At 45.6% G+C, this 27,989-nt stretch overlaps 1 protein-coding gene across 1 annotated transcript in view; it reads right to left on the minus strand.

Moving 5' to 3' along the window:
* MLC1 (modulator of VRAC current 1) overlaps positions 1-27,989 on the minus strand; it is a 304,614-nt gene that overhangs the window by 69,004 nt on the left and 207,621 nt on the right. The window contains exons 7-8 of the mRNA XM_078656639.1: positions 16,875-16,943; positions 13,873-13,989 (exon numbers count right to left, since the gene is read on the minus strand). Coding sequence (XP_078512765.1) covers positions 13,873-13,989; positions 16,875-16,943 — 186 coding nt within the window. The remainder of the gene's footprint in view (positions 1-13,872; positions 13,990-16,874; positions 16,944-27,989) is intronic.

Consider the following 27,989-nt stretch of genomic DNA (forward strand, 5'->3'; position numbering starts at 1 on the left):
GGGAAGGGGAGGAAGCAGCGGGCGCTGACTGCCATAATGCTTTCTTAGAGAGGGATTGGCCAAAAGTAAACCAAACAAGCAGAGCCTTTAAAAACAAGAAACAGAGTTGCACTATGGATATGAATAAAAACATTATCACGAACGATGACAGTTTGCAGCGTACATTACATGCCATTCCAAAGAGAGATGAAAAAAAAGTTAGAAATTGAAAAATGAACGGCTACTGAAGCTGGTTCGATAACACGAATGGGCACTGGAATGAACCAGGTACCCTGAGGGTAGGAGAGGTAATAACCGGAGTATATCCTCCCAGAGAAGTATAACACGAAAAAATACTCCAGTGGACCACGTGGTGGTCAGTTGAGTAAGAGATAAAAAACTGTACCTGCGGTCTGGAAAACAGAAAAGTAGGGGCAACACAATTTGTTCTACTATGAGGTTTTGTCTAGCGCAACCATGTATGTGGGGGAAAAAACTAGTTTGTTTATATTACCCTCACACACCCTAGTGGTGTCATGCTTCATCATCGGGTCACGCCGACCCCTACAAGTCGGGGTGGGCTCGACCACAGTATTGGGAAGCTCTTCTGATATGTTATAGGAGGGGGCTTTAAATAAGATAAAATCACCCAGATAGATCCTCGGTATCCCTTTATTTTGGGGTCTATCTGAGAAGATAAATACTGTATAGAAATTATTTATACAAGTGGGTCTTGTCAGGGTATTATGGTCCTATGACCCTAGTGCCAACATGTTATGGTATCAGAATAATTGAGAATTTTGCTTTTTACTAATCGAGTGGATACGATTGAGACTAACTCTTTGGGTGCATGTGTAATGTTGGTACATGATTGAGCACAAGTATTAAATACATTAAAATAAATCTAATAAGACAAAGTGCTTAAATAAACAAAGAAACCCAAAGGGGGAAGAGAAAAATCTTGTGAGGCGACACAGCAGACGACCTGGCAACTACAATAAAACAGAGGGAAAAACTAAAAATGGCCAGAAAAAATCAAAAACATTCTAAATCAGGTTGATGTGGTTCTTGAGCATGGGTACTCACAAACTTTCACAAACTTTCTCTCTGGGCCAAATTTACAGTGTGGTTTGTGGCCGAGGGCCGCACCGGTGGGGGAGGAGTCAGTGGTGGAGGGGGTGGGGTTCTAGAGCAACAAAAAAAACTGTGACCATGAGGTTGAACACATGCCCCTGCAGCGGACGCCTTCGTCCACTGAGCCACCAGGCTTACACACACATCTTTCTTTCTTTCTTTCTCTCTCTCTCTCTCTCTCTCTCTCTCTCTCTCTCTCTCTCTCTGTCTCTCTCTCTCTCTCTCTCTCTCTCCCTCTATCTCTGTCTCCCTCCCTCTCTCCATCTCTGTCTCCCTCCCTCTCCCTATCTCTGTCTCCCACCCTCTCTCTAGCTCTCTCTCTCTCCCTCCCTCTGTCTCCCTCCCTCTGTCTCCCTCCCTCTGTCCCCCTCCCTCTGCCTGTCTCCCTCTGCCTGTCTCCCTCTGTCTGTCTCCCTCTGTCTGTCTCCCTCCCTCTGTCTCCTCTCCCTCTGTCTCCCTCTCTCTGTCTCCCTCTCTCTCTGTCTCCCTCTCTCTCTGTCTCCCTCTCTCTCTGTCTCCCTCTCTCTCTCGGTCTCCCTCACTCTGTCACCCTCTGTCACCCTCCCTCTCTCTCTCTCCCTCTGTCTCCCTCTCTGTCTCTCTGTCTGTCTTAGTCTCTGCCTCTATCTGTATGTCCCTGTCTCTGCCTCTATCTGTCTGTACCTGTCTCTATCTGTCCCTGTTTCCCTCCCTCTGTCTCCCTCTTCGTCTCTCTGTCTCTGTCTGTCTCTATCTCTGTCTGTCTCTGTCTCCCTCCCTCCCTCTCTCTCTCTGTGTCCCTCCCTCTCCCTCTCTCTCTCTCTCGCTCCCTCTGTCTCATTCACTCTGTCCATCTCCCTCTCTCTCTCTGTCTCCCTCTCTGTCTCCCTCCCTCTCTCTCCCCCTGTCTCCCTCTCCGTCCCTCTGTCCCCGACCCATAATACAACACACACACCACATATACAACCACACACACACAACCACACACACCTAACCACAGCCATACATACAACCATACACACCCACACACACAACCACACACACCTAACCACACCCATACACACAACCACATACACAACCACACACACAACCACACACACACACACACAACCACACACACAAGCACATCGTCAGTGCACACTTTCACCAGGCACAGACACCATCAGTCGTCAGTGCACGCTTTCACCGGGCACAAACACCACCAGCCGTCAGTGCAAGCTTTCACCAGCACACACCACCAGACGTCAGTGCACTATTTCACTGGGCTCAAACACCACCAGCCGTCAGTGCACGCTGCCACCAGGTACACACCACCAGACGTCAGGGCACGCTTTCACCAGGCACACACACACCACCAGCCGTCAGTGCACGCTTTCACCAGGCACACACTCACCACCAGCCATCAGTGCACGCTTTCACCAGGCACACACTCACCACCAGCCGTCAGTGCATGCTTCCACCAGGCATACACCCCACCAGCCGTCAGTGCATGCTTCCACCAGGCACACAAACCACCAGCTGGCAGTGCACTCTTCAACCAGGCATACACACCACCAGCCATCAGTGCACAATTTCTACAGGCACACACACCACCAGCCATCAGTGCACACATCAATTGTTAACATATCCACAATTAACTATTGTAGCAATCGCAGTATGGTGCACTTTACTTTTAAATATATTCATCTAAAGCGCAGCATGCTATCATTACTACAAAAATAAATACTCATTTTTTTTCCTACAATTTATAGACTTTCGTTGCAATTGGTGTTGCAATATTTAGCAATGCCAATAGGTCAAACTTAATTAATGCGAGACCTATTGCATTGCAAATGCTTGTTTTTCCTTTTGGCTCTGTCTCTCTCTATCTCTCCTCTGCTCTTACACCTCCCTTTGTCTCAACATGGAGGGTTAATTACATTTTTCACTACAACATTGTCAAAATCGAATTTTCCTTTTTTTATTCAAATTTTTGTCATATTGTTCTTTAAATGTAGTTATTTCAGTCCTTAGTGTTTTTTCCAGAGTTTTTTCACTCTTAGTTGTATATAGCACTCATGGAATTTCATAAGAAAGAAACTTTCAATTTCAATCAGGTCTGTCACTTCACAGTTTTTAAACTACGAATGTTGGCACTAACGCTGCTCCCCAAACGCCCCCACACGCGCCCCGTAGCTTTTTATCTGATCGTTGTGGCCTGCAGTGAGGGACTAAAGCTCACGCCCCTGCCTAAGAGTTGTTAATTGTGCCGCTCGAAAGCATCAGCAGCTCCCCAAGGACTCAACATCATCTCCTAAGACCTGGGATGGGAGGAGATGCACCATGCTGTTTCTCCTCTGTCAGCCCATTGTCATTCTGCCCAATGAGGAACGGCTGACTCTGTGAACTGCTGAGAGTCACACTCGGGCTGTAGCAGCCTTTCAGGTGTTGCCCCAGCAGGAAAGTCGGCCAAGGTACGTGGGCCCCTCCTCTAGAACCAGGCCTGGATCCAGGGGGGACAAGCGCCCCACCTTGCCCCCCCCCCCCCCCGCGGACGCCCATGCAGCCAAGGTGAGAGTTAGAGGGCCCGGGCCAGCAGGACATTAAAAATAATAAACCCGAGCAGCCGACGAGCATGGCCGCTAGCTTAGAAGGCTCCTGCATCCCCGCCATCTATCCTGAACAATCCTATGCCACAGGAAGCTGCAAACTTGCTCCGTGCGTGACTCACGGGTTAGGCAACCCGCTGCAGGAGAAGCGACGGTGAGAAGAGCCCTCTACGGCATGCTAAAAGAAATCCGAACGGACAGAGACAGAGGCACCGACATGGAGACACACAGACTCACAATAGAGGTGTCTAGATTGGTGTAGCGGCTGCGCGCCACGGACCCGTCAAGTTGTGTATCTGTGTGTTGATTGGAGAGGGTGGCTGCTCCGGCGGAAGAGACGAGTGAGGTCTGGGGTACAGCAGCTGCCAACCGGATGTAACAGGGTGGACGTCTCGGAGCGGAGGCCGCAAATCGAGGTCCCGGCTCCGACGACCTGCAGGGCCTCGACCGGGCCCTGATGGAAGTGAATGGCCTGCGGACTGGGGGACGGCGGAGGGGGGATTAGAGTGGACGGGGGGTAGGAAAAACAATCAGCAGACGCCGCCGCACCCCATCACCTCAACGCGCTGCTTAGATCGGGGACCTGGCCTCCGCGGCAAGTGTGGCATACAGACAGCAGCTCAGCCTGGGCCGTGAGACGCGAGCAGCCCATTCAAGCTGTATGCCCTCCCCACGTGTACCCACTCATCAAGTACGGCTCCCAGACGAGGGGCGGTGAATCCGGCTGTGATCTGGGCCGCACAAGTGTGCCACCCGTAAAGACGCTGAGGCCCAGAAAACAGCAGATGGTGAGATCCCTGAAACGGGAGGGGATCTAGAGGTGGTTAGAATGGACCAGGAAGGTGGAGATCATGAGTTGGGATTGACGGTGTGTGCAACTGCTAGTACCCGAGATGGCACATCCATTGAACGGCGTGAGTGGACCTCCCCCTTCCTGGCCAGGGGCGCCAACAGCCCCTCGAAAGAAAGCGGCGAGTACCTAGAGATTGCCCTGGTCCATGCACAATTACAGCTGAGGTAGTGATAGAAAACGGCATAACCCCGCCTAATCAGAGATCCCTAGGAAGGAGGGGTGATCCGTGATCAGTTTATTGATCCCCCACTGCCGAGGGGTACCCAAACACAGTGAATTCCTTCGGACGGAGAGGCGACTTGAACCTTGAGAGCTGGAGAGAGAGGACCCTAGGGAAACCCCACAAGCCAACAGCCAGATTGCCTAACTCGCTGGATAGGCGGCAGGAACTACCGGGACTGTCCCTGATTTTATCACCTTCTCACAAGAATTCACGGCGCACACATGGCAACAGGCAGGGGTCCGAAGGCCAACACTCAAAATAAACTTGCCAAATTTGCCTGGAATAAAGCAGGGGAAGACCGGGAAGCGCATCAAATGGAGAAAACAGAGGGACAGGGTTTCCCCAAACCGTGGTCGGAACCAACGCTTCACGACGTCATGGCGGCCATAAGCGGAGTGCGCACCTCTCTTGACTCAGTTAATGTAGAAGTGTTTCTCATCAGAGCGGATTTCAGCAAAATGGATGAAAGAGTGAAGGAACTCAAAATTGTCACGACAGCACTGCAGAATGATACTTCCCAGCTCCAGACACAGGTGGTTGAGCTACAGAATAGACTGGAGCACATAGAGCAACAACTTGACAAATATGAAGGACGGGCCTGTGACGATAACAAACGTATATTGGGTGTTCCGGAGTGGGCCGAAGGGCCAGCAGCCGACCTGTATGTGGAAGAATTAATAACCACGCCCCTACAACCCAAGAGTCTGTCATGGTATTTCTCAATAGAAAGAGCTCAAAGGGTGCCAGGAGACAGGCCAAAACATGCCCCCCCAGAGACCCCTCATTGCCCGTGTCTTTAATTATAGAGGCAGAGATATTATACTGCAGACAGCAAAGTCCGGCCCGCCTCTTAAGAGTGATAACAACAAAGTTAAATTTTTCCCGGACTTCACAGCCAAAGTTCAAACCCAGCGACGCAGCTTGCAGGCAGTGAAAAAAGAGCTCCAGGACCTGGAAGTAAAATGCGCCATGCTCTTTCCGGCGAAGCTCAGAGTGGAGTCTGACGGCAGGACATGGTTCTTCACTTCTCCGGAGGATGTGTGGGATTGGCTGGAGGGGTGGCGCAGGGTTGGGGGGCCGGAGATTGCAATGGAGGACCTAGGCCGTATAAAGAGAACTCGGAAGATCCATCTGCAGATGACTCCACTGCCATGAAAGGGAAGGAGCTGGCGCACACATAGACCTTATATCCGAGGAGTTCTACAAAGGTGCAAGTACCGCAGCGGTGGTGAGACTGTTCTTAAGACTTATGTACAAATGTTGTTACTTGGGGACTTGATTGTTGCATACTTAGTTTTAATCGCACCTAACTGAGGGAGGTACTCCCGAGTCACTTTACTAGTACAGACAATGGATAGTCTGCAACAGGCAGGATGTAATGTGCAACTAGCAGGGATGGAGGCATACTAAGCCTGCACCTTTCAGTATTTTGGGGGGGAGAGAGGCACTCTGCCTAGTTGGGGAGTGGGTAGTTTAAAATCCACGGGCAGGGGGGCAGGGTGGGTGAGGGGAGGGGGGATGGGTGTTCACCTTTTCAATGTTTGGTTCACTTGCAACATGACAGTTGCATATTGCTATGTATCGGTATCCTGGCTGGTTGCAGCCGCGGGGGAAATAAGCAGGGTAGAGTTATACTAGTTCAGCTATTCTCGTCACGATAGATGATGGGGGTAAAGGAGATCTGTCACTCTCTGTTCTAACGTGGAATGTGAACGGGATGGGGGATAAAATTAAAAGAGGAATTGTCCAGCAGTACTTGAAGAGACAGTCTCCTGACGTAGTACTACTGCAAGAGATGCACTTGGTTGGGCATAAAAGCAAAGCCCTTAGTAGGTGGGGGTACAAACTCCTTGTACATGCAGATTACACCACAGGCTCCAGGGGAACGAGTATCCTGGTTAAAAAAAAACATACCTCTTATTAAGCACCGTACGTGGGTGGACCCTGGAGGAAGATTTGCCGTTTTAGAGGCCCAATGGGAGGGGAGAGCACTTAATGTGATCTCACTGTACCTGCCGCCAGCATTAGGTAAGGAAGCTCTGGCAGACCGTGGCAACATACTGACTGACCTTCCTGTGGGCACCTTAATCCTGGGAGGAGATTATAATATGACAATGGATGACATAATTGATAGACATCCACAACGGCCGGGAGCGAGACCGAATGTGCTTATGGCAGAATTCACCACAGCTATGGGTCTAACTGATGTGGGGCGAGCATTAAAACTGACAGACACACAGTATACTTACTTCTCCAACACACACAAGAGCCTATCTCATATCGACTATTTTCTAACACATACAGCCTCATTAGGTAATTTTAGACATATCCAAGTCTTGCCGAGAGGCATTTTAGGTCACTCCCCGGTCAGGATGGAATTCACACACTGGGAACAGCAGCCACGTACCACTATCGTCCTCAACCCATGGTTGCTGGAAAATTTCCGATGAACTATGCACGCAAACCGGTAACTACTTCAAAGAAAATCTGGGCTCGGGTGATTTGGCACAAACCATATGGGAGGCATATGAAGTGGTTTTGAAGGGGCATGCCCTGTCCCTAAAAACTGGGTATATTCAAAAGAAGCGCTGATTATTAGTTCAGGTGGAAGAAGAACTGCAACAACTGGAATCAGACCACACAAATAGTCTATCGGAAGACACTCAACATCCCCTGGCACTCAAGCAAGAAGAATACAGAATCAAACCTAGAGAGGATATGATGGCCAAACATCTCACTACCCAACACAGACTGTACGAATTGGGTGTTAGGGTCGGTAAAACGCTGGCATGTTAGAAGAGGCGAGAACAGGGAGATAGATGGGTGTCCAGGCTAACACTGCCAAGTGGCGAGACACTTACCCACCCCAGGGACATAGCGGAGGCATTCACAGACCACTTAGAGAAGATATACTCCCCCTCTACCACATACACAGCAAAAGACTCTCGTCAGCTCCTCTCAGATAGTGCCTTGCCAACACTCTCGGAATCAGATAGGGGCACCCTTGATGACAACCTGACAGATGAAGAGATTCATAGGGCCATTGGTCAAATTCACTTTGAAAAGCGATGGGGCTCAAAGGCACTCCCATCGAGTTAATAGCTCACAGGTGTGCCTCTCAAGTAGCCCTACACCTGCGAGCTATGTACAATGAAAGTTACGAGGTGGGAAAGCTGCCTAAGGACTAGCGTCTGGCTACCATAGTGGTTATCCGTAAGCCAGGGAAGCCTGGGCACTATTGTGGCTCTCACAGGTCTATCTCGTTGATTAAAGTAGAGGCTGAAATCCTAGTGAAAGTCCTGCCCATAAGACTTGTCACAGTTATCTCCTCCTTTGTCAACCCCGATCAATCTTGCTTTATGCCAGGGAGAAACACAGCACTCAATATCCGTCATCTCCATAACGTGCTCGCGCGCAAAGAATTCCAGGAGGAAGACGCAGTGGTGCTGTCGTTAGATGCCTCCAGGGCATTCGATTCTATAGAGTGGACATACTTAGTTGAAGTTCTAAGCAGGGTGGGATTTGGCCCGAAGTTTCTGGGCTGGGTGAAATTGCTGTATACGGATATATAGGGGCAAGTGAGAGTCAATAACTACACATCCCACACATTCACACTACAGAGAGGTATCCAACAGGGCTGTCCTTTATCTCCACTGATATTTTCTCTCATATTAGAACCACTTGCTGCATGGATACATCAAGACGTAATGGTAAGGGAGCTGAAATGGGCAGAAGACCTGGAAGACCGAATATCCTTGTATGCCGATGATATACTATTGTACCTTGCCTCCCCTATAAATCCATACACGCTGTCTTAAACATATTCACAAATTTCGGAAAGTATTCTGGAATGCAATCAATTGGAGTTAATCTGTATTTTTTATGCTTCAGGGACAGGTCTCCCAGTGAATTGTACGATAGAAGTGGCTAGAGAGGGATTCGGTATTTGGGAATATTTGTAACATCAGACCCGGCACTCTTTCACGACCGCAACTTAGCGCCTCCGCTAGCCAGGCTACGAGCTGATGTAAAGCACTGGCGGCCCCTGCCCTTATTCCTAGAAGGCCGCGCCGCCCTCTTCAAGACGCTGGCCCTCCCGCGATTTTTATCTATTCTTCAGAACTGCCCAAACCGTGTCCCGGGTGCATATTTCACAACAGTGGAAAGTGAGGTCCATACGCTGCTTTGGGATGGCAAGGCCACTCGGTGGCAATGAAATAGCTAACAAAAAGTTGGGATGCCGGGGGCATAGCTTTACCCAACCTTAAACTCTATTATTGGGCCTCACAATTGGATATATCACCTCCCTAACGATCCGGCATATGTTCTGGACAAATACCAAACGGATCGCTCGGGTTATCTTGGAGCCCTATATTCAAAAAACAGAAAACCGGGATATTTTGGACCCACCTCTCACACAATAGGGATCCGATACCAGAGGAATTCTCGCCTGGGCTGGGCAAACACCCTCACAAAAGCGACACCATTGTCTTACGCCCAGAAACTTGGCATGCTATGTCATCAACCAGGGTTCGACAAGTGGGACATAATTGGAATTTCAGTGGTAGGAGATTTGATTAAAAAGGGTTCTGTCCTTAGTTTTGAGGAACTCCGAGGACACTACCAAATGGCTCAGGGGGAACTGTTCAGGTACCTACAAATATGACACGCCCTACAGACGGCTTTTCCAAAACCTCAAAGAGATACAAGAATAATCGCCACAAGAACATCGATTGCTAGATGGGCCATTACACTCGAAAGCCATATCTGTAAATTATAAAAACCTGAGTAAAAACCTGCCCGTACTTTTAGTAAACTTAGAGAGCGGCGGCAAAGAGACTTGGGGCATATTGATGATGAGGACTGGCAAACGGCCCTAATGTCCCCCAGAGAAGCAGCCATAACACTCTGCTTCCGATTGATACAGCTTAGGATCTTACACCGGTCCTATATGACGGGGACCACCTTAGCCAAAATAGGCGCAAGAACTGATGACCTCTGTCTTAGGGGTTGCCAACAACCAGCCACCTTTCATCACACTATCAGGGATTTCCCTGCTACACAGCATATATGGGAGGGAGCCACAACTCACATTCAGACCGCACTGGGGAAGGAGGTAGTTCTTACATCATAGTAGGGTCTGCTAAACATCTGGGAAGCGAGGAAACTTACTGAAATTGAACAACAGCTGGTAATGCTAGGATATACACTGGTCAAGGGGGAACTGGCGAGAGGGTGGGGGGGCAACCCCACCATCCACTCCTGTATGGGCGAAAGAATTAGACAAGTTCATGATAGCGGAGAAGGAAGTATTTATAGCTCGGGGTGCCCTAAAAAAATGGGACAGGAAATGGAACAAATGTAATGTCTATCGTGGAGACATATGTATATCCCCAATGGAGGAATTGGAAAGGCACAGAAGTGGGAACAGAGAGGCAACCAATTAGTTCTATGCCTTGTTGACCCCTGAATACTGTACAAAGTATGGATAACTGTAATGTATGCTAACCTGTACTATTGAATTTAATAAACAGATTTCTAAAAAAAAAAAGAATTATAATAAAAGACCTCATTGAACAGGGGAAAAAAAGTTAATAAACCCCACCTCCATTAAAAGAAGTGAAAAGAAGCCCAAGACAAGCGTACGACGAGGTTAATAAAGGCGCACAGTGAGAACTGTTTGATGCTTTGATAGATGGGAGGGGTGTAACTGTAGAGGCAATGCAAAAAAAGAAACATATAGGTGCCGTAAATAAATAATTACAAGCAAACGATGAGCCTGCTCCATGCAGTTTCGGAGGTGAGAAGAGTGTGCTTTGCAGAATAGCCTGTTGCCTGATGTGAAAATATAATGTGCTCCTCCAGCAGTGTTAAGCATTGCTCTATAGGGGCTTGTCCTGTGATTGTGGGTTTTTTCTGTGGGGAGTAAGTTGTGTCATGACTAGATAGCAAGTATTTTGAACGGGGGTACTTGTGGCAGCCTTTGAAGATGGTAAAAGGACCGGGTGGAAACGTTTCATTGGAGGTTTGGAGGGATTGGGGTCAATGCAAGCTGCGCTGGTGGGAGGGGGAGAAGCGGAACACATGGGTCTGTGTAGGGAATCCACGAGACAGAATGTCGCGCGGGCAGGAGGGGGAGAAGCGAAACAATTGTGTATGTGTAGGGAATCCACGAGACAGAATGGCCACCTCGAGTTTAGTTTTGTGTTTGTGTCTGCTTTCGACATGGTGCTGCAGCACCCATAAACTGCCAGCGTTCAACTTCGTGGCGGATGTAGATCCCTGGAAGTGTAAAGTAGATATTGATGAATAACAAAAGTAGCACACCCTGCTGTTCATGAAAATTCTGACATCGCATTTGTGAACCTGGCCCTGTGTGTGGCTGCACTAGCGTTATGCCAACACAGTCCGACCTTTTTCCACCCCAAAAATTACTTAAACGCCACAAACAACCTAAACAGTAGCATTTCGGACCATGCAAAAAAATAAACACCATGAAGCCCAGGATACAAGAACGTTGTGTCAGCAAGTGGCCATTCTCAAAACAGGAGGCGGGGGGGGTAGCAATGCGGTCTGGAGTTGGCATACGGAATTGATATTGAAAAAAATTATGGTATTGAAAAAAATGATCCGCAGAAAAAAAAATGCACAATCGGCACAATTCTGTGATACAATGCTGCCTCTCTGGTTACAGATGCTAAAATAACTGCCCAGCGTATAATCCCACAGACGAGAGTCTTCAGTTACAGACGCAGGGGGTGATCTCCAAAATAAATAAACAAACGCGGAGTGAGAAAACAGATGGCACACTGCACGCAATTAAAACAAGTGCAAGCGGAGCGGACGAAAACTGTAGTTAGGCGCCGATGCTTCAGGACTACACGGAAGTTACCATAGGATCAACAGAAAGCAAGATAAGAACAGCAACGCCAGAGGAAAACCAATCGCAAGCGGAAAAACAAATTACACAGAGTTTAAGCCAACATACAGATTACTTTATGTCTCGCTGATACAACGCATGCGCTAACAAGGCGAGACCTAAAAAGGGAACGGGCAACAGAAAGGTGAAAAGGCAGGAGAAGCAGATGATAAAGAAACAAGCAATGGCTGTTCTTATCTTCTGGGTGTGGAAAACAGGCGGGGTGGAAGGGAGGGTGAGTGCAAGTCCACTGCATACATCTGATATTTATACAAACCTCTTAGCATTCCAAGACAAGTGACATTAAACAAAGCTCAAAGTCTCAGAAGGAAGCTAGTTACTTTGCCTAAATATTTCTTCAAGAGACGATCCGTCCTTTCAGATCCTTCACTTTAAAAGCATAACAAGGAGGGGGCAAGCTGTGATGAGTGAGGAGGTGGGGGATGGTGTGAAGAAGGGCAGACTGGAGCGTGTGAGTGATTGGAAGGGAGGGGAATGGAGAGCAGAGAGAGTGGGGTGCAGTATAGGGTGACCCGAATTTTAAAGCAAAAAAAGGGACATTTCACAAAAATAGAAGAAGGACTATAATTTTACGTCACGCGAGCGCACAGAATGACAGTTCTCCTTAGCAGAGAATTACAAAACAGGCAGAAAGAACATACATAAGATGCAATTTTTAAACCCAGTAACTTGCCTGTGAAGTAAACTGCTAACTATCCCCGCTTTGTAAAACATAAAAAAACACCTCCCCCACTTTTAGTCTACCCTCTCCAAAAATTTCTCGAAATCTGCCCGGACAGCTGGTGAAAAACGGGGACCGTCCTGGCAAATCCGGGACGCGTGGTCACCCTAGTGGAGTAGCAGGTTGAAAATATAGGCCAGTGAAAATAAAACCAGCGTGGCGCTCGTGAAAGGGTGCCATACTGATCAACAGAGCTCACAGAAAGAGCTCATACCTGCAGTTCTCCCCGGAGACCAGAGGCATTCGAAGGCTGGGGCAGCTGCGAGGAGCAGGCACAGACAGCAGTGCCCCCTGCTCTGAGGCAGGCTGCAGCATAAGCCGCCTCCTCCATCTGCCTAGCCATCCTCCTCTGCTGGAGCCAGTAGACTGATTGGGAGAGGGAGCAGAAAAAGTGGAATGGAGGAGCCGGAAATATACAACAAAGAAAGTGAAACCAGAGAAGCGCTCGTGAAATGGGCGCAGCTCTGATAAAATATGCTTTATTCACCACTAAATGAAAGAAAGGCACATTGGAATGGGTACCTGCTTCAACCCCGGGGGGACCGTAGAATGCATACTGAGACAGGAGCACTCTAGCCTGCTTGTGCCCTGGGGACAATGTAAAGTGCATACTCGAGCGGAGCGAAGCAATGCACAAACACACGCTAAAATCACCGGGTCGAAACAGCGCTAAACCCTATGGCAATTGGGAACAACTGTAGGGTAGCAAGTTAAAGTGATCAAATAAAAAAGCCACCATTGTGAAACATGAAAGTGCAGTGACAAGATTTACAGGCCTGTTTTCACTTGACTTGGAATGAAAAGGCACGGGGAGCCACTGTGCATAAGGAGAGCCTTCCCATACCATTGTGCCAAAGCAGAAGAAACAAGCAAGCGATTTGGAAGCACGGCAGGGGAAGCAGCAGTAACACAACTGTGGCGTTAAGTGGAGTGGGAGGAAGAAGGCTATATTTAAATGTAAGCAGCAAGGGCACTGAAGCTGAAGACAGACAAACAGTAACGGAGCGGGAAACCAAGAAAAATATAGTCCCCCAGAGAACAGATAAAGAGCCAGAGCAGAATGAGATAGTACTAAGCCCCTGCTAATGTGGGAGCAACATCAGAGAGAAAGGAGGGACATAGAGGCAGGACTGACCACTAGCAAGCAAGTATTTTTAAAGGAAACTCGCATAGACAAATGAAAAGCAATCACAAGAAACGGAATGCACTTGATGCCCACTGACTGATCACAGCAGGTCTCGTAGAGACAGCGCATGCAGTTAGCTTGACCTAAAAAATAGGGGTTCAGCTCTGCACAGGCAAATGATTATGATCTAGCTAATATGAGATTAACCCAATTTGCAGTCAAGCAATTGTAGTCCAGAAGCCAAACAAAAGTTGCCATATACTACCATACATATATAATAGAACATCATATGACAAGATACTTAAAGACTTAAATTGTTGTTTGCTTACAGCTACTAGGATCCAGAAGAAGGTCACAGAGAGATACGGGCTAGGGGTAAACACATCAATATTCACAGCAATTACTCCCCCAAACACCGCTGAGATCCCAACAATCACTTGGATGACCTACGGAATATATAATACAAAACACGAGAAAGTATTTAGGATCTTTTATATAGCATGAGTTCATCTAACACATTTAAGAGGACCTTTTAAAAAGGTTTAAGGACCTAACTTACTTGTTTTCTCATTTTCCATACATTATCTCCACATTACTCTCACCATTTATAACTTTATGTATGTATAAATATAAAATAGTTATCCTAAAGTATTTGTAAAGCCAGAGTCGAAACAACATCAATGAGCAAACAATTTCTCCCATCAGTTTAACATTTTTCTATTGCTTCCTTTAGTATAATGTATTTGTTTATTTTACATATAATGTTATATTCCACACGTGGTGCGACTGCTTTACACAAAAAGATATTACACAAAGAGGCAAAAGGAGGTAAATACAGATTGCATGGGATCTAGGTGAACATACCATGTGAAATGACTATAAATTAAGAAAATATTCACATGTAACTGATAATAAGAGAAATAGAGAAAACAAATAAATATATTGAAAAAAGCAAAGCCAAAACGTTTAGCCTTTATTATTGCTAGTAGACACAGCTCTCACATGTCAGCACCTTTTCTCTTACACACAAACACTGTCCATCACACAATTCTCACACAGAGACACACAAGAACGCTGTGGTGGTGGTAGTAAGGGTAGTGGTGCCGGTGAGACAAGTGATGTTGTAGCATCAACAGATCTGTCGATGTTGGCAGCAACCGTGGAAGTGTTATGTTGGTGATAGTGGGGGCTTTGGTGATAGAGTGGTGGTGTTAGTATTCTTGATGGTGGTGGTGAAAGTGGTGATCGTGTTGTTGATGGAGGTAGCATTAGCAGTGTTGATAGTTGTGGAAGTGGTGATAATTGTAGTCAGAGTGGTAATGATGGTGGAGTTGCAGGTGATGGCAATAATGGTGGTGGTAATGTTTTTTGGGTTGTATTGGTGAGGCTGGTGGTAATAGTGGTTGTGTTCATGATTGTGATGCAGTAGTTGTGTTTGTGGTGGTGGTAATGGTAAACGATGATGGTAAGGGTGCAGTGGTGTTTATTGCAGTGGTAATGATGGCAGTTTTAATGGTGTTGATGATATTGAGGGTGGTTATGGTGGTGGTGGAAATAGTGGAAATGGTTGTGGTAACAGTGCTGATGATAATGGTGGTGATAGTCAATATATAGTAGAGCTGCAGTTGGGTTCACTCAAAGTAAGTAAGTCCTTATAAGGAGACCAATGTAGAGCAGGAGCAAACATCACCTTGGCCAGTGAAGAGCAGCTCAAAAGGTGAACAGGGAGAGCAGAAGTTCACATATTGACACAAACTCATTTGCCTGTACCTTTCTGGTGAGGGGCAGGACAATAAGCCAGCAAAATGTCATCACACATGCTGGAAAAACAAAAGTAAGGGGCAGATTGATGAAGGCCTTGCGCCGCCGGTGCGTCACTTTATTTGACGCAACGGCGGCGCAAACAATGCGCCCTATTTACAACATGACGCATCTAGGAGATGCGTCACGTTGTAAAGCCCTGCGCCATAAGGAGTTGTTCCTGCGCAGGGGGGGGGGCGTTCCTGCGCAGGAACGCCTCCTAAAAGTGGCTGAGTGAAATCTATAAGATTTCACTCAGTCACTTTCAGGACAATGCTGCGTCAAAACCCTGCGCCTGCTTGAAGCAGGCGTAGGTCTTGACGCAGCATTGTGGAGATGGGGCACCCCCGAGCCTTGCTGGAGCTGCGTCGCGCTTGCGATGTAGCTCCAGCAATGCGCCACCTTTACGGCACAGATGCGTCACGCATCTGTGCCGTTTTTGCCCCATGGTGCGCCGCATTGTAAATGCGGCGCACCATGGGTGGCGGAGCAGCGGCGCAGGATGACTGGCGCATCCCTGGGGATGCGCCAGTCATCATAAATCTGCCCCTAAATGGCTACCCTGTGGGCTGATTCTATATTTTACTGACTCTTCTTGTAAGCCACTGACTAAAGGAGGATGAACCAGTCTACCACGCAATGTATGATTTTCTGTGGCCTGAATAAAAATATGAATGATGCTCTAACAGCGTAGTGGCCGAAGGAAACTGGTCTATTGCTCCTTTCTGTTTGTAGCATTACTAAGGATGTGAACTAATTTCGATAAACAGGTGAAACAGGTAAAGCTGTCTCTAAACCATACCTAAAACAGTATTCTACACAATTAAAGGGACTCATTCCAAGATGAAAGCAACAAAAAAAAGTGTTACAATTATTGAGTATGGGTTTTCCTTTGTGCCAATTACAAGAATAGTGCAAACACAGCTCATTCGCCTTTTGTGCACAGTTTCCGCCAAATATTATAGAGGAAACTGATGAGTAAAACTGCGTTTGCACAAACACTGTGCCCGAACGAGCTGTAAAAATCACTGTTCACACTTCATTACCCATAATGTGTTCCATCGCATGTAAACACAGCCATTCAAAAAATGCAGTTTAAATGCATTGCTAGCACACATGCCGATTAACACATTACACTCTGCCCTATGGTTTTGCATTTGCTGGGGAACAGTAAAACAAATAATTCCTTTCTGTAAAAAATGTATGTAGGAGAGAAACTACTGAATGTGAAAAACAGTTGAGTGTTCTTTTCAAACATTATCTGGTCCCCCATGCATTCCAATTAAAGCACTACCTGAAAGGCAGAGGGATGCAACACGTAGCTAATTTGAAGTGAGAGGGTGATGCTGCTCTGGGTGGAGCCAAGGCGCACTCTGGGTTTAGTTTAGGGAATTGGTAAACAACACATCAGCAAATAGCTTTTCTGACAAGCCAGACCCCAAAAAACACACATTTACTTAGACATGTTTTCTCTTTTCTTACAGCATCCGCCAAGACAGTGCCAGGCTCTCCAATACCAAGATGTTCTTACCGAATAGGACTTTAAGGTCCGGGCAGGAAAAGTAACTTTTTTTGATATTCTTCTTTCATTTGTTGTTTTCTAAATGCACAGAACGGAAACAGAGACAAGCATATAATGTAAGACATGCCTTGGATGTTATTTGCAAAGCTTCGTTAAGAACTTTTTCATCATGATTTTAAAAAATGTAGTGTACTGGTGCACTAGCAAGGCCAGAATTTGAAACAAATATACCTTATAATTTGTCGCATTAGTCTCTTTGTTCACCATGGATCTAGAGAGACAGAGCACTTTAACCCCATGGCCGCGGCGGTAATTCCGCCGCAGCGCTAGGGGGCAGGGGGGGCCGCGCGGCGCCACCATGCTCATGACCGAACCACTCCATCACGAGCAGGGTGTGGCACTGTGCTTGTGACTGAATGGTCCATCACAGCCCCGCCCGCTCAATGGACCACTCAGCGCAGGCGCGGAATCAGCGCCGCACAGGCGCGGCGGCCGGGCCGTGACAGAACCATTCCGTCACCAGCACAGCCCCACCGTGGCTGGTGACGGAATGGTCCCATCACGAGCACGTAAGGGGTTAAGAGGAGTGTGGAAGGGTTACAAACTGGGCATTCCAAAGCTATGTAATAGATAAGTGTCTCACGTTTTAAAGCGCAGTTCATAATATCATAATGAAAGTGCAATCAAAATAATGTTACAAAGTCCCATGAAAGAAGGCTAAAAGTTAATCATGGGATATAATTAAAAACAATAAAGATCATTAAAACTTTAAAATGGTATACACATTTAAAAGAGGAATGTCTGGCCTCGCTGACAGCGTGTGAGCCCTGGTGTAGAGGAATAAACAGCATGAAGAATTTTGTGTATATGGACAGAGAAAATGAGGAGCATTGGAGTTACACGCAGCCAGTGTGAGGAGCATAGGGGTAATTGACACAACGTAAGGGGACAGGTGTACAAGTAAAGACTTTGATGAGTTTTATGTACATGACAGAGTGAGGGATGTATGATATTACAACGCATGCTTTTACCACGCATGCCTTTACAACGCTGTTTTTACAACACATGCCTTTACAACGCATAGTGCTTTGGGGCGCTGGATAGTGAATAGTTTAATTTACTATTCCAACTCCAGTCCCCGTGGATAGTAGGGAAGGTGTTGGATAGTAAATTAAACCTATTCCCTATCCTAGAGCGCCCCCCAGCGCAATGCGTTGTAATGGTTTGCGTTGTAAAAGTTGCGTCGTAAAGGCACTGCGTGGTAAAAGTTGCGTTGTAAAGGATGTTTCCCCAGAGGGAGCAGTATGGTGCTTAAAGGAGAGGGCTTTGTTAGTGCCCATTGATACAGGAACAGGGCACTTTGGGACTTGCGTTAGGAGCTGCAATGCCACCGGAAATTTTAGCTTTCAGCATCCTCAATCTGTCACCTAAGAATGTTTAAAACAAGCTATTTTTACCGATGGTAAAACAAAAGACTACACAGATTCCAGAATCTCAGCAAAGTTTCCTCTCAATTTATTGAGACCTTAAAGCACAAGTTTTCAAGCTGGGGGAATCTCAGGCGGACATCAGGCTCTGGGCAAGAGAAGCAATTATTATGCCACTATAGAAAAGAGACAAATATCATGCTTAAAACAGGGTTGTGTTTTAGTGGAAAGTAAACAAAGTGACAAAGACCCTTTAATGAGATATTATTAAAGTATTTTTCACTCATATTCTGGCTGAGAGTAGGTGTCAAATGAGTTGGGAGTGTAGAAGCCACTCTTAAAGAAGGCTGCAGCGGACCCGAATGCGCAGCGGAACTACAGACAATCTCGCTTCTCCCCTGTTGCTCGAAGGTCCTGAAACTTTGGTGAACCAACCGATATCCAACTACCTGGAACAAAACAGCCTTCTGGATCCCTTGCAGTATGGATTCTGGGCATCACATAGCACGCAGGCCGCACTGTTAGAGGTGACAGGCACCATAAGGATGACACTGGATAGAGGGACCCCAGTGTTCCTAGTCCTCCTTGATCTGTCAGCAGCGTTTGACACCATCTCGCATATGAAGCTGCTAGGTAGACTGAGGGGGATTGGGGTGCAGGGTAGGGCTCTTAAGTGGATTCAGAGTTTTCTCTCCGGTCGTACCCAGAGCATCCAGCTGGATGCGTTTGTATCACACACCACAGGGGTCGACAGGGACGTGCCGCAGGGATCCAAGCTGAATCCTCCCCTGTTTAATGTATACATGACTCCATTGGCTGACATCATCAGTGGCCATGGCTTTCAGACCATCTCATATGCGGATGACATGCACCTAGCTAATTGTCCCCATTGGAGAGGACATTACGTCAACCCAACTGAAATTCAGAAGCTGCATGTCTAGCATTGCCACCTGGATGAGGCGGAACTTCTTACAGCTTAACTCCACAAAAACTGAAATCCTGCTGTTTGGGAAGGCTGAAGCAATCCGGTCTCCTGAGTGGTGGCCCACTGAGTTGGGCGAAGACCCCCCCACCTAGGAGTTGCACGAAGAACCTGGGCATTAAGATAGATATCCATGGAGGAGCAGGTCAAAACGGTATCAGGCGTGTGTTTTGGCACCATGAGGATGCTTAGGAAGATCTTCCCCTGGATCCCTCTGTCGGCAAGGAAAATCTTTGTTCAGTCACTCTTGGTGAGTCGGCTGGACTATGGCAACTCGCTACTGGTGGGAGCAAGTGAAGACCTCCTATCACGACTCCAGGTAGTGCAGAATACAGCAGCCCACCTTGCCCTCAACAAGCCGGCACAGACTCCTTCGGACCCTCTGCTGCACCAGTTACACTGTTACATAGAAAGGGCTGACCTAAAAAGTACTGGGACCTGGGTATTTATATGTTACAAGGAAAGTGATCCCAGTGCGGACATATTATAAAAACAAACAATCCTTTATACTAAATCTGGAGTGAAAGACAATAATACGATAATGTAAAGAGGAATGTAATTTAATCACATCCTCTTACAAGCAATATTACACAAATCATATTACAATATATACAATTTGCCCAGAGGAAAGAGGAAGGGGGTGGGTAAAGTGATTGTGAGGGTTGGGGGTCATTTAGGAAAGGTTTTTTAAAGATCCAGTGAGTTCATAGAGTCTATTATTTGACATCACATATGCATTTATTAGCAAGAACCACATTGGAAGATGATACAGATCCTAGGCCATATATTGGAACACAGTGATATTAGTCTGTTGTTCATGGATAGGTACAGGTGATAAAGTCGACGTTTCGACCCCTCTAGGATGTAAGTTTAGTTGCCACCTTACTACGGGGTCTTCCTCAGGACTGGTGTTGGTGATGTAAGTTTAAAAAGAGCACCAAACACACTTGTACGCCACTCACACACATAGCTATACACACCGGATGGAAGGGGGAGGGAGGGTAGGGGTTAATTCTCAGGACAAGGTAGTTGGAGTTAGGGAGGCTTCTTGGGAGGCGGGGTGTTTTTTTTTTTTCGAAAGACAGTTTGAATACCGTGCGGGACTTCAGCCCTCTTGCGCGGACACAAGGTACTTTGCTCTGGAACACGGCTTCCTGATAATGGTAGTGGATCGTGGGGCGGCATTGCACTAGGGCTATGTCTATCTGTTGGCTGAATTGTTTTACTTGAATGCAACTGTCAATAAAATATATTTGATCCAAAAAAAAAGGGCACCAAAAGGCCACCCAAATACAGTGGCGTAGAATCAACGGGAACTGGTGGGCCCGTAGGCTCCTAGTACAAACGGAGAGCGCGATCACACCTCTGTTCGTCTGTAGTTCTGTCTCCACTATTTGAAGGTGGAATCGTCCACTGTGGTATTAAGATCAAAAGCACAGCCCGTGCCTTAGTCGCGGGTGGTGTTGCTCTTGCCGGAATGAATTCAAAAGCCTAACAAAAGTTACACTGGCTCCCGGTGAGGAAAAGAGCTATCTTTAAGATGCTCTGCGTGGTCTTTAGATCACTACAGGGAAAAGGCCCTGCCTATCTCAGAAAAAAACTTAGGTGGTATCAACCGGCCCATCAATTGAGATCTAGTAATGTCAACCTTTTGTGTACCCAGAAAATATGGAGGGCACGGAAGGGCGGTAGAGCCTTTTCCTATTTGGCTGTGAGTCATTAGAATAAACTGCCACAGAACATTAGGGCCTGCGGTGAGCTGTCCAACTTTAAGAGACTTTTAAAGATATGGCTATTCTAGATGTGCATCCCCACCTTTCTATCTTCTCTCATAGCGCCGAGAGATCCCCCTGGGGATGATTTGCCTGTGCAAAGTAAAGTAAAGAAGGGGATGGAATCAAGACTCCAAATTACCCTCAATATTCCTCCTTCTATTTCTGATCAAAAAAATTACACTGTGGATACACTTTTAGCAGGGTCAGGCTGCCACTAGCATTTTGGCAATCATGTATTTCTAAAAGGAACAAATGAATATGACTTCTATGTCTGAGTTGCTAAATATGTTCAGAGCTTTCAATTTCATAGACTAAATATGAGAAAATATGTTTGTAATTCTGGCAGGCAAAGGGTTGAGGATTTTTTTTTTTTTTTTACAAAAACATGGTTCTATCACTAAAATATTTGAAGGCCATTCCTTTAAATGTTTAGATGGTAAAAAGATCCATTATGCTACAACAATCTTAAAGGTTTAAGCCTTAGATCCTAAGATCCCTAGAAGCAAGTGCCCTCTGTCAACAAGGAAATAATTTTCCAACTCAGCATGAATTACCACTCAAATGTTAGCTTTTAATGTATTTGGAAATTGTGATCCCCAAACATCAACTTATCATTTTCAGGGTATGTTGAGAATTGTAGCATATGATGTATATATGTAATGTGTTTGCAGATATTTAGGGAAACAGGTGTGATGTGAATTGTAAGGACATGTATACTGAAGTAAAATATAGGAATTTGGCTTCAGTCCATTTGAAGATGTTGATGGAGCAGGGTTTTGCTAAATGAAACCTGCTCGGATCAAACTTCTCTTTCTGTGGATTATTTAAAAAATGGTGTGAAAATTAACAGTGTAAAACTAAAAACGGGAAGATGAAGTTGCCCAAATGCGTGCTGGAAGGAAATCAGTATTTCCAGTATTTTTCTAGTAGGCCTCAAATGATTAATGCAGAAATAACAGCCAAAGAAAATAATGATCGAAGCCATAAATTTAAAAAAGACATGATATTTCCCTTTTCACTAACTGTTTGAAAAATATAAATAACGTGAAGAGAAATGCAAGCAAAGCATTTATAGAGTATTAATAATGAAGCTTTGTAGTGACAACGATAATTACATGTGTATTTGTTTTTCCTAGAGCACATTTTACTGTTCTGCAGAGAAGGCCTCAAGGGTCTTTTTAGGTTTAATTTGCTTTCTAAAACATAGGCTGCAAAGAAATGTATTTTGTCCTTTGTGAGTTACTGATGATGGTCAAGGCTGTGTGGAGGAAGTAATGCATGTTATTAATGGAATTTCCTTGCCAACTGGAGTATGTGGACACTTATGCTGTGATTTTGATACATTAGCCCGTGGAAGAGATTATAGGAGTTTCCTCTGCTGAAGGAAAATGACAACAGTTCTCTAAAGACAAAGGAACAGTTGAAAGTTAAATACACTGGAAGTGGAGTGATCAGACACCCCCTGTTCTAGTCAATGGGATTTGAGGATTTTTGGGGTTTAGATACATGAAGTGTTGGATCTTTAGTGAATAAGGGTATAACTACTAGTGTTAGAATATATAGTTAGGCAGGCTTTAGAGAAAGATTTTGACTTTGCGAGAGGAGAGAGCTGTGTTGCTGTTTCCTTACCTGATTGGCTGGTTTTTGTTCTGCTGATCCTGATTCTTTGACTTTGCTCCTCATACCTTCTTGAGGGTGTCCCAGCTTACCCTTCCTGCCGGAGGGTAGCTTTCCAGACTATTAGCATTTAGTGCTATAGTTATTTCTAAGTTCGTATGATATGCTTTGCATTAGTCTATTTTGCAAATGTTCCTTACTCTTTTGTCTCTTCGCCTATCCACTCTCTTATGACACGATTTTGAGATGTTATTAGGAATTACTGTAATGTTGTTTCTCTTGTGTGATGATCTATAATTTTAACTGTATTGCACTTGATGAGCATTCACATTAATTTAGATAAAAGCATATTGATAAGTAATCAGAGTCTGTCATTATTAATGTTATTTTGGTTATATTGAATACATTATTTCTTTGATTAGGTCCTCATAGTTGGGATTCTGTCAATCTTATGCCAGTCCCTCCCATCTATCAAAGGTCCATCGAATACAGAGGACCACATGGTTAAAATGAAAATTGGTAACTTGTTGTAAACTCAAGCAGCGTGAAAGGGACTGCAAGTTGTTAGGATTGGGTCCTGATGATAATATTTGGCAAAACCCCTTCCGCTAAATCAATGTCTTCCTTATAGTAGATGTGACAACTGGCATGTAGTTGCCATTTAAAAAAAAAAGCTGTATAGGTTGAGAATCTAATTTATTCCTCACATTGAGATTTTTTTTAGGTTTGTTCTGAACATAGGCCTGCCTAAAGATGTGTGGGGCTGTACAGTCCCCAGATTTTCCCAGTAAACAGCATAATCCTGCCCAGGATATATGGTCTGTGGCTGAACAAATACACATCAATGCTGCCTTCTGTGCCCTACCCTTTGTGTTGTGCTTTGACTCGCTCTGCAAAAGGAGTGAACTTTCCCAAGATGTGTCACCTGTGTCTTCCAAATATATATTCTTCTGAGGAGCGGGACTTTGTGCTGAAATGCCCAGGAAGATGTACCCAGTGTAGTAGGCTGGCTTAGTATTTGGTTCACATTTATTTAAGTGATGCACCTTGCATTAACCCACGGACCCAGGCAACCCTTATGGTGATTTTAGTGGTCTTTGATAACCATAGAAAGCCCTCAAAGTGGTAGCTGATGAGAGCAGCCTTCAGACCTATCTTGAAGGAGTGTAAAGTAGCCCATTTTACCAACGTTAATCAATAATGTAAGTTAAATTAAAAAGAACCACGCAGTGTTTATATAAAAATAAGTCTATTTATTACACCACATGATCACAAATACATTGGTATATCTCCTACCCAGAGATATCAGCACAATACACCAGAATACTTCGAAATAATCAGGTAAGTAGCACAAATATACACTGGTCTCGAGGGGAGACCAAACCCTATACTAAGAAAGTAGAATGCCAACTGCAAAGGAGTATAGGACTTGGACCAGAAGACTCGGAGAAGAAGGGGACACAAGGAACCACCCAAAGTAAGTACCCAGGAACTCCACGGAGGCTGTGTGCAGAGTGGAAAACACAGTTGCCTCCCCAATGGAAGTCAATAGAGAAGTCACAGTTGCAGTTTTAAAGAAGAAGGAGCCTTCCCAGAGGACCATGAAGAAACCCTTTGGAAGACAAAAGGTTGGAGAGATACTCCATCCGAGGATGCCCCAGGAACCATGTTACCTGCACCAACGAATCCGAGTGCATAGGGGTGAAGTGACGTCGGAGCCTGCCATAGACGACAATGGGAGACTTCAGTGAAGTTGCCTCTGGAGAAGACTGTAGAGGAGTCCGTGGAATACAAGGGTGGATTCTAGAAGTGAAGAACTTGTTAGCAGAGGGTACAGAGCCCACACCACTCAGACGTGACCAGGAGGCATGAAAGAACAATGCCCACTGATGCCGGGCAGTCCAGAAGATACGAGGGTGACCTTGTTGCTGCAGCTGTGAGGACCAGGCAATGCAGAGGAAGACCAGGAGCCATGCAGGAGCTGTCCCACGCAGGTTGTCGATGCCCGGCGGGAGTACCACTAAGCCTTGGGAGATACAAATGAGGAGGAAAGTGAAGAGATTGGGACTAGCAAGGTCCAATGGACTCACCAAGTGCTGGATAGTCAGAGCAGGCCCGAGCCAGCAGAGAAGCCCACTGAAGCAAGAGAAGACCCTCGGGAGGACCCACAGGCCAAAGGCGCAGAATTGCAAGTGGACCATAGGCAGCTCACCAAAGATGGAGGCAGAGAATGCAGTGAGGATGCTGATCTTTGGAAGATGAGGTGCTGGACACTGGAGCTTCTTGTAGCCCAAAGATCTCTGGAGTGCAGAGCCAATAATCTTTGTCAATGGCAAGTTGACACAGTCCACAGGATTTTGGTTCTAGTTGCCCGACCTGCATGGAGAACAACTTGAGGAAAAGAGTATGCCCAGGAATTAAGAGAATCACCAGCTTAGCAGGCATGGGCTGAGCATCTGAAGATTATCTCCTGCATCATCTGAGAGTTACAGAGCTGATAGAAGTTCTTCTCTTATTCATCGGTCCGCACAACCCTCATTCTAACCAGTTTTGTGGGAGTTGATATCACCAATTTCCAAACACAAAGGCAATGCTGGGATAGAATTCTTTTTCCAGTGCTGATTAAAAGTGTCCATAACCATTTTTAAACCATCATTCAAAAACGTATGCTTCTGGAGATATCATCATTAAAAGTCTGCTAACATCCTAACTTTACTGGTTTTCAGTTGAAAATGACCATCTTTTGTGTGGTGTTCGCCCAGATTTTTGCCTTCTTTTGCTGAGCCCATTTTTATTGGCCATAGAACTCTGTACACTTTACCTTTACTAACTAGTGGTAAAGTGCTTGTGCACTCCCTATCAAAAATGTTAGTTATATATACCTTATTGGCCCATTTTATGTAGTTATAAGTCCCTAGTGTATGGAACGAAAGAAGCCAAGGACCTGTAAATTAATTGCTACCGGCGGACTGCAGACCTCATTGTGCCATCCACTAAACTGTCACTTTGGCACTGTAAAAATCTTCCTTCAGCCAATCACTACCACCTGGGTGCACAGTTTTAAACTGCCATTTCAATCATCAATCAAAATAACCCTTACCTTCCTTTTAATACTCATTAGTCACACTTAGTAGACTTTAAATGCCCACAGGGCATCGCATTTAAAAATTTGGACATCTATATTTAATGTTTAAGAAATCCTGGCAGTGGAAAACCTCCAAAGTTATTTTCACTACAGCAAGGCTGGCTCTCCCATAGTCTACCACTGATTTATACTGTTACACTGAATACATTTTAAATTCAGTTAGGGAACAGCTAAAACATTTCAGGAATTCATTTTAATAGTCATTTAAAATCCAATTCAATAGCCCGGTCCCATTGTACATTACTGCTCTGGAAAACATGCTTTTAGAAAGTTATCTTTTTACTGCCTAAAACTAAAAGGTATTTCTGCGAGTGACCAACTGTCACCTGACTACTGATGACTCCCCTGTGGTGAGATGTGTATTGCTTCCAGGCAGTGGACAATGGGCCCTGGATGTGGGGATGGACTTTCCCTCTTGACATGATGACCTAGTGGGGTGGTACCCAATCCCTTCATGAGCTGCAAAGGATGCCTAACTCGTCACTGACAGATAAAACTCACACCTAAGCCTGCCTCCCTTTTGTCTTTCAAGTCAGGCATGCTCAAAACTCAATGGGAGGGGGGAGCTGCCCAGAACTGGTTTAGAGGATGGGCAAAGGATTGCCACCGCCCTAGGCTGGCATTGGGCGTAAAAGTGGCATCTCCAGAACTTTCTTCAGAACACTTCTGGACCAGAAAAAGGACAGCCCTGCTGTTTTAAGAATCTGAATGAAGATTAAACATGCTTTTTTTGTCTCTAGGACCCCAGAGGTGACTCCAAAGGTCAGTTGGCTGACCTCCTGTTTGAGCTTCAGATCTACAACAATCACCCAGAGGTATTTTTCTGCTTTGCAGCTGTCCCTACTGGATGTGACCTGGTCCACTCTGCTGGCCTTTGTGGGAGTCCTAATGTGAGAGATAACAAGGATCCCCTGATACCTTTAAGTTTCCTGGGTCAGGGCAGAATATCAAGTGTGAGTAAATTACCCAGGCAAATTGAACAAAACCAACTAACACATAAGAAAAAGTAATCAACTACAGTTTGTACATATTTAGAATACAAATTTAATACTTATTCCAGTTGCATACTAATTGATAAAATTGACATAATTATACACATGATATATAAAAAATATTTTGCATTATAACATATGCATGATTACAAAATATAAAACAATATACAAGCATAATAAAACTCCTGGATGGTTTTACTGTATCCTGTCTACGCGTTTCGACACTTTAACGTGCCTTCTTCAGGACTGTACCATCAATCTATATTTAGACTCGAATCAGGATAAGCTTCTACGGCCTAATCAAGACAGTGCTTAATGCTGCATGGAGTTGGGTATCAAAGATGATAATATTCGTGTTGAGATAAAAATCTTCAATATTTGTTGTCCATAGGTGCCATATTTAGGTTAGTCAGACCGCATTGGTGATACATCATCTGTGATTATATTATTTACACATCACGATGGTTTGAGCTGCTAGCGTTTGGTACTCGTTATTCACGTTAGCTTGTTTCGCGTTTCATTAAGATGTCAGCGCAGCTTTTAGAATGTTGTTAAGCAGACAAAGAAAAACTCTGCACGTTCAATATTTCTCTGATAACTCGTTTCACGCTCTCGTCGGCACTTACATGAGCACAACTTATTCTCGTGTTATCAAGTGGACCCTCTGGGCGGCGTCTCGACGGTTCTAACGGTATGGCATCAATTTGTGGGAGTCCTAACACCCAAGTACCTTCCCCAAGGGTCTGGAGCTAGGGCTATGGTCAGTGTACTCCTCCATGCCTAACTGAAAGTATCACCTGAGTTGATATCTAGCATTGACACCAACACCCTTTGTCATGTGGCTTTACTGGATCAGACGCTGAATAGCGCATGAGCAATGGCCTCACTGGACTCAAAGCTGAGCAGCACCCGATTAACGCCTTCATTGGATTTGACTCCGAGCAGCATCCAATCAATGTTGACAATCCTGTTTAACATTTTCCTGGGTTCCAAAGATAAGCAACCTCCAATCAATTCTGACTCCTTGAGCCGTGACTCCACTCTGTCATCAATCCACTTGCCTAATCCGGTCTGCTGCATAGCCCTGCTTCAGACTTTCAAACTCCATAAAACTTTCTAAGAGTGAAGGTTAACCCTGGTACCTAGATCTGACCGTGATACTTCGCGGGCGACCTTAACTTTTAAC

The sequence above is a fragment of the Lissotriton helveticus genome, chromosome 1_1 (assembly GCF_964261635.1).
Source record: "Lissotriton helveticus chromosome 1_1, aLisHel1.1, whole genome shotgun sequence".
NCBI lineage: Eukaryota > Metazoa > Chordata > Amphibia > Caudata > Salamandridae > Lissotriton > Lissotriton helveticus.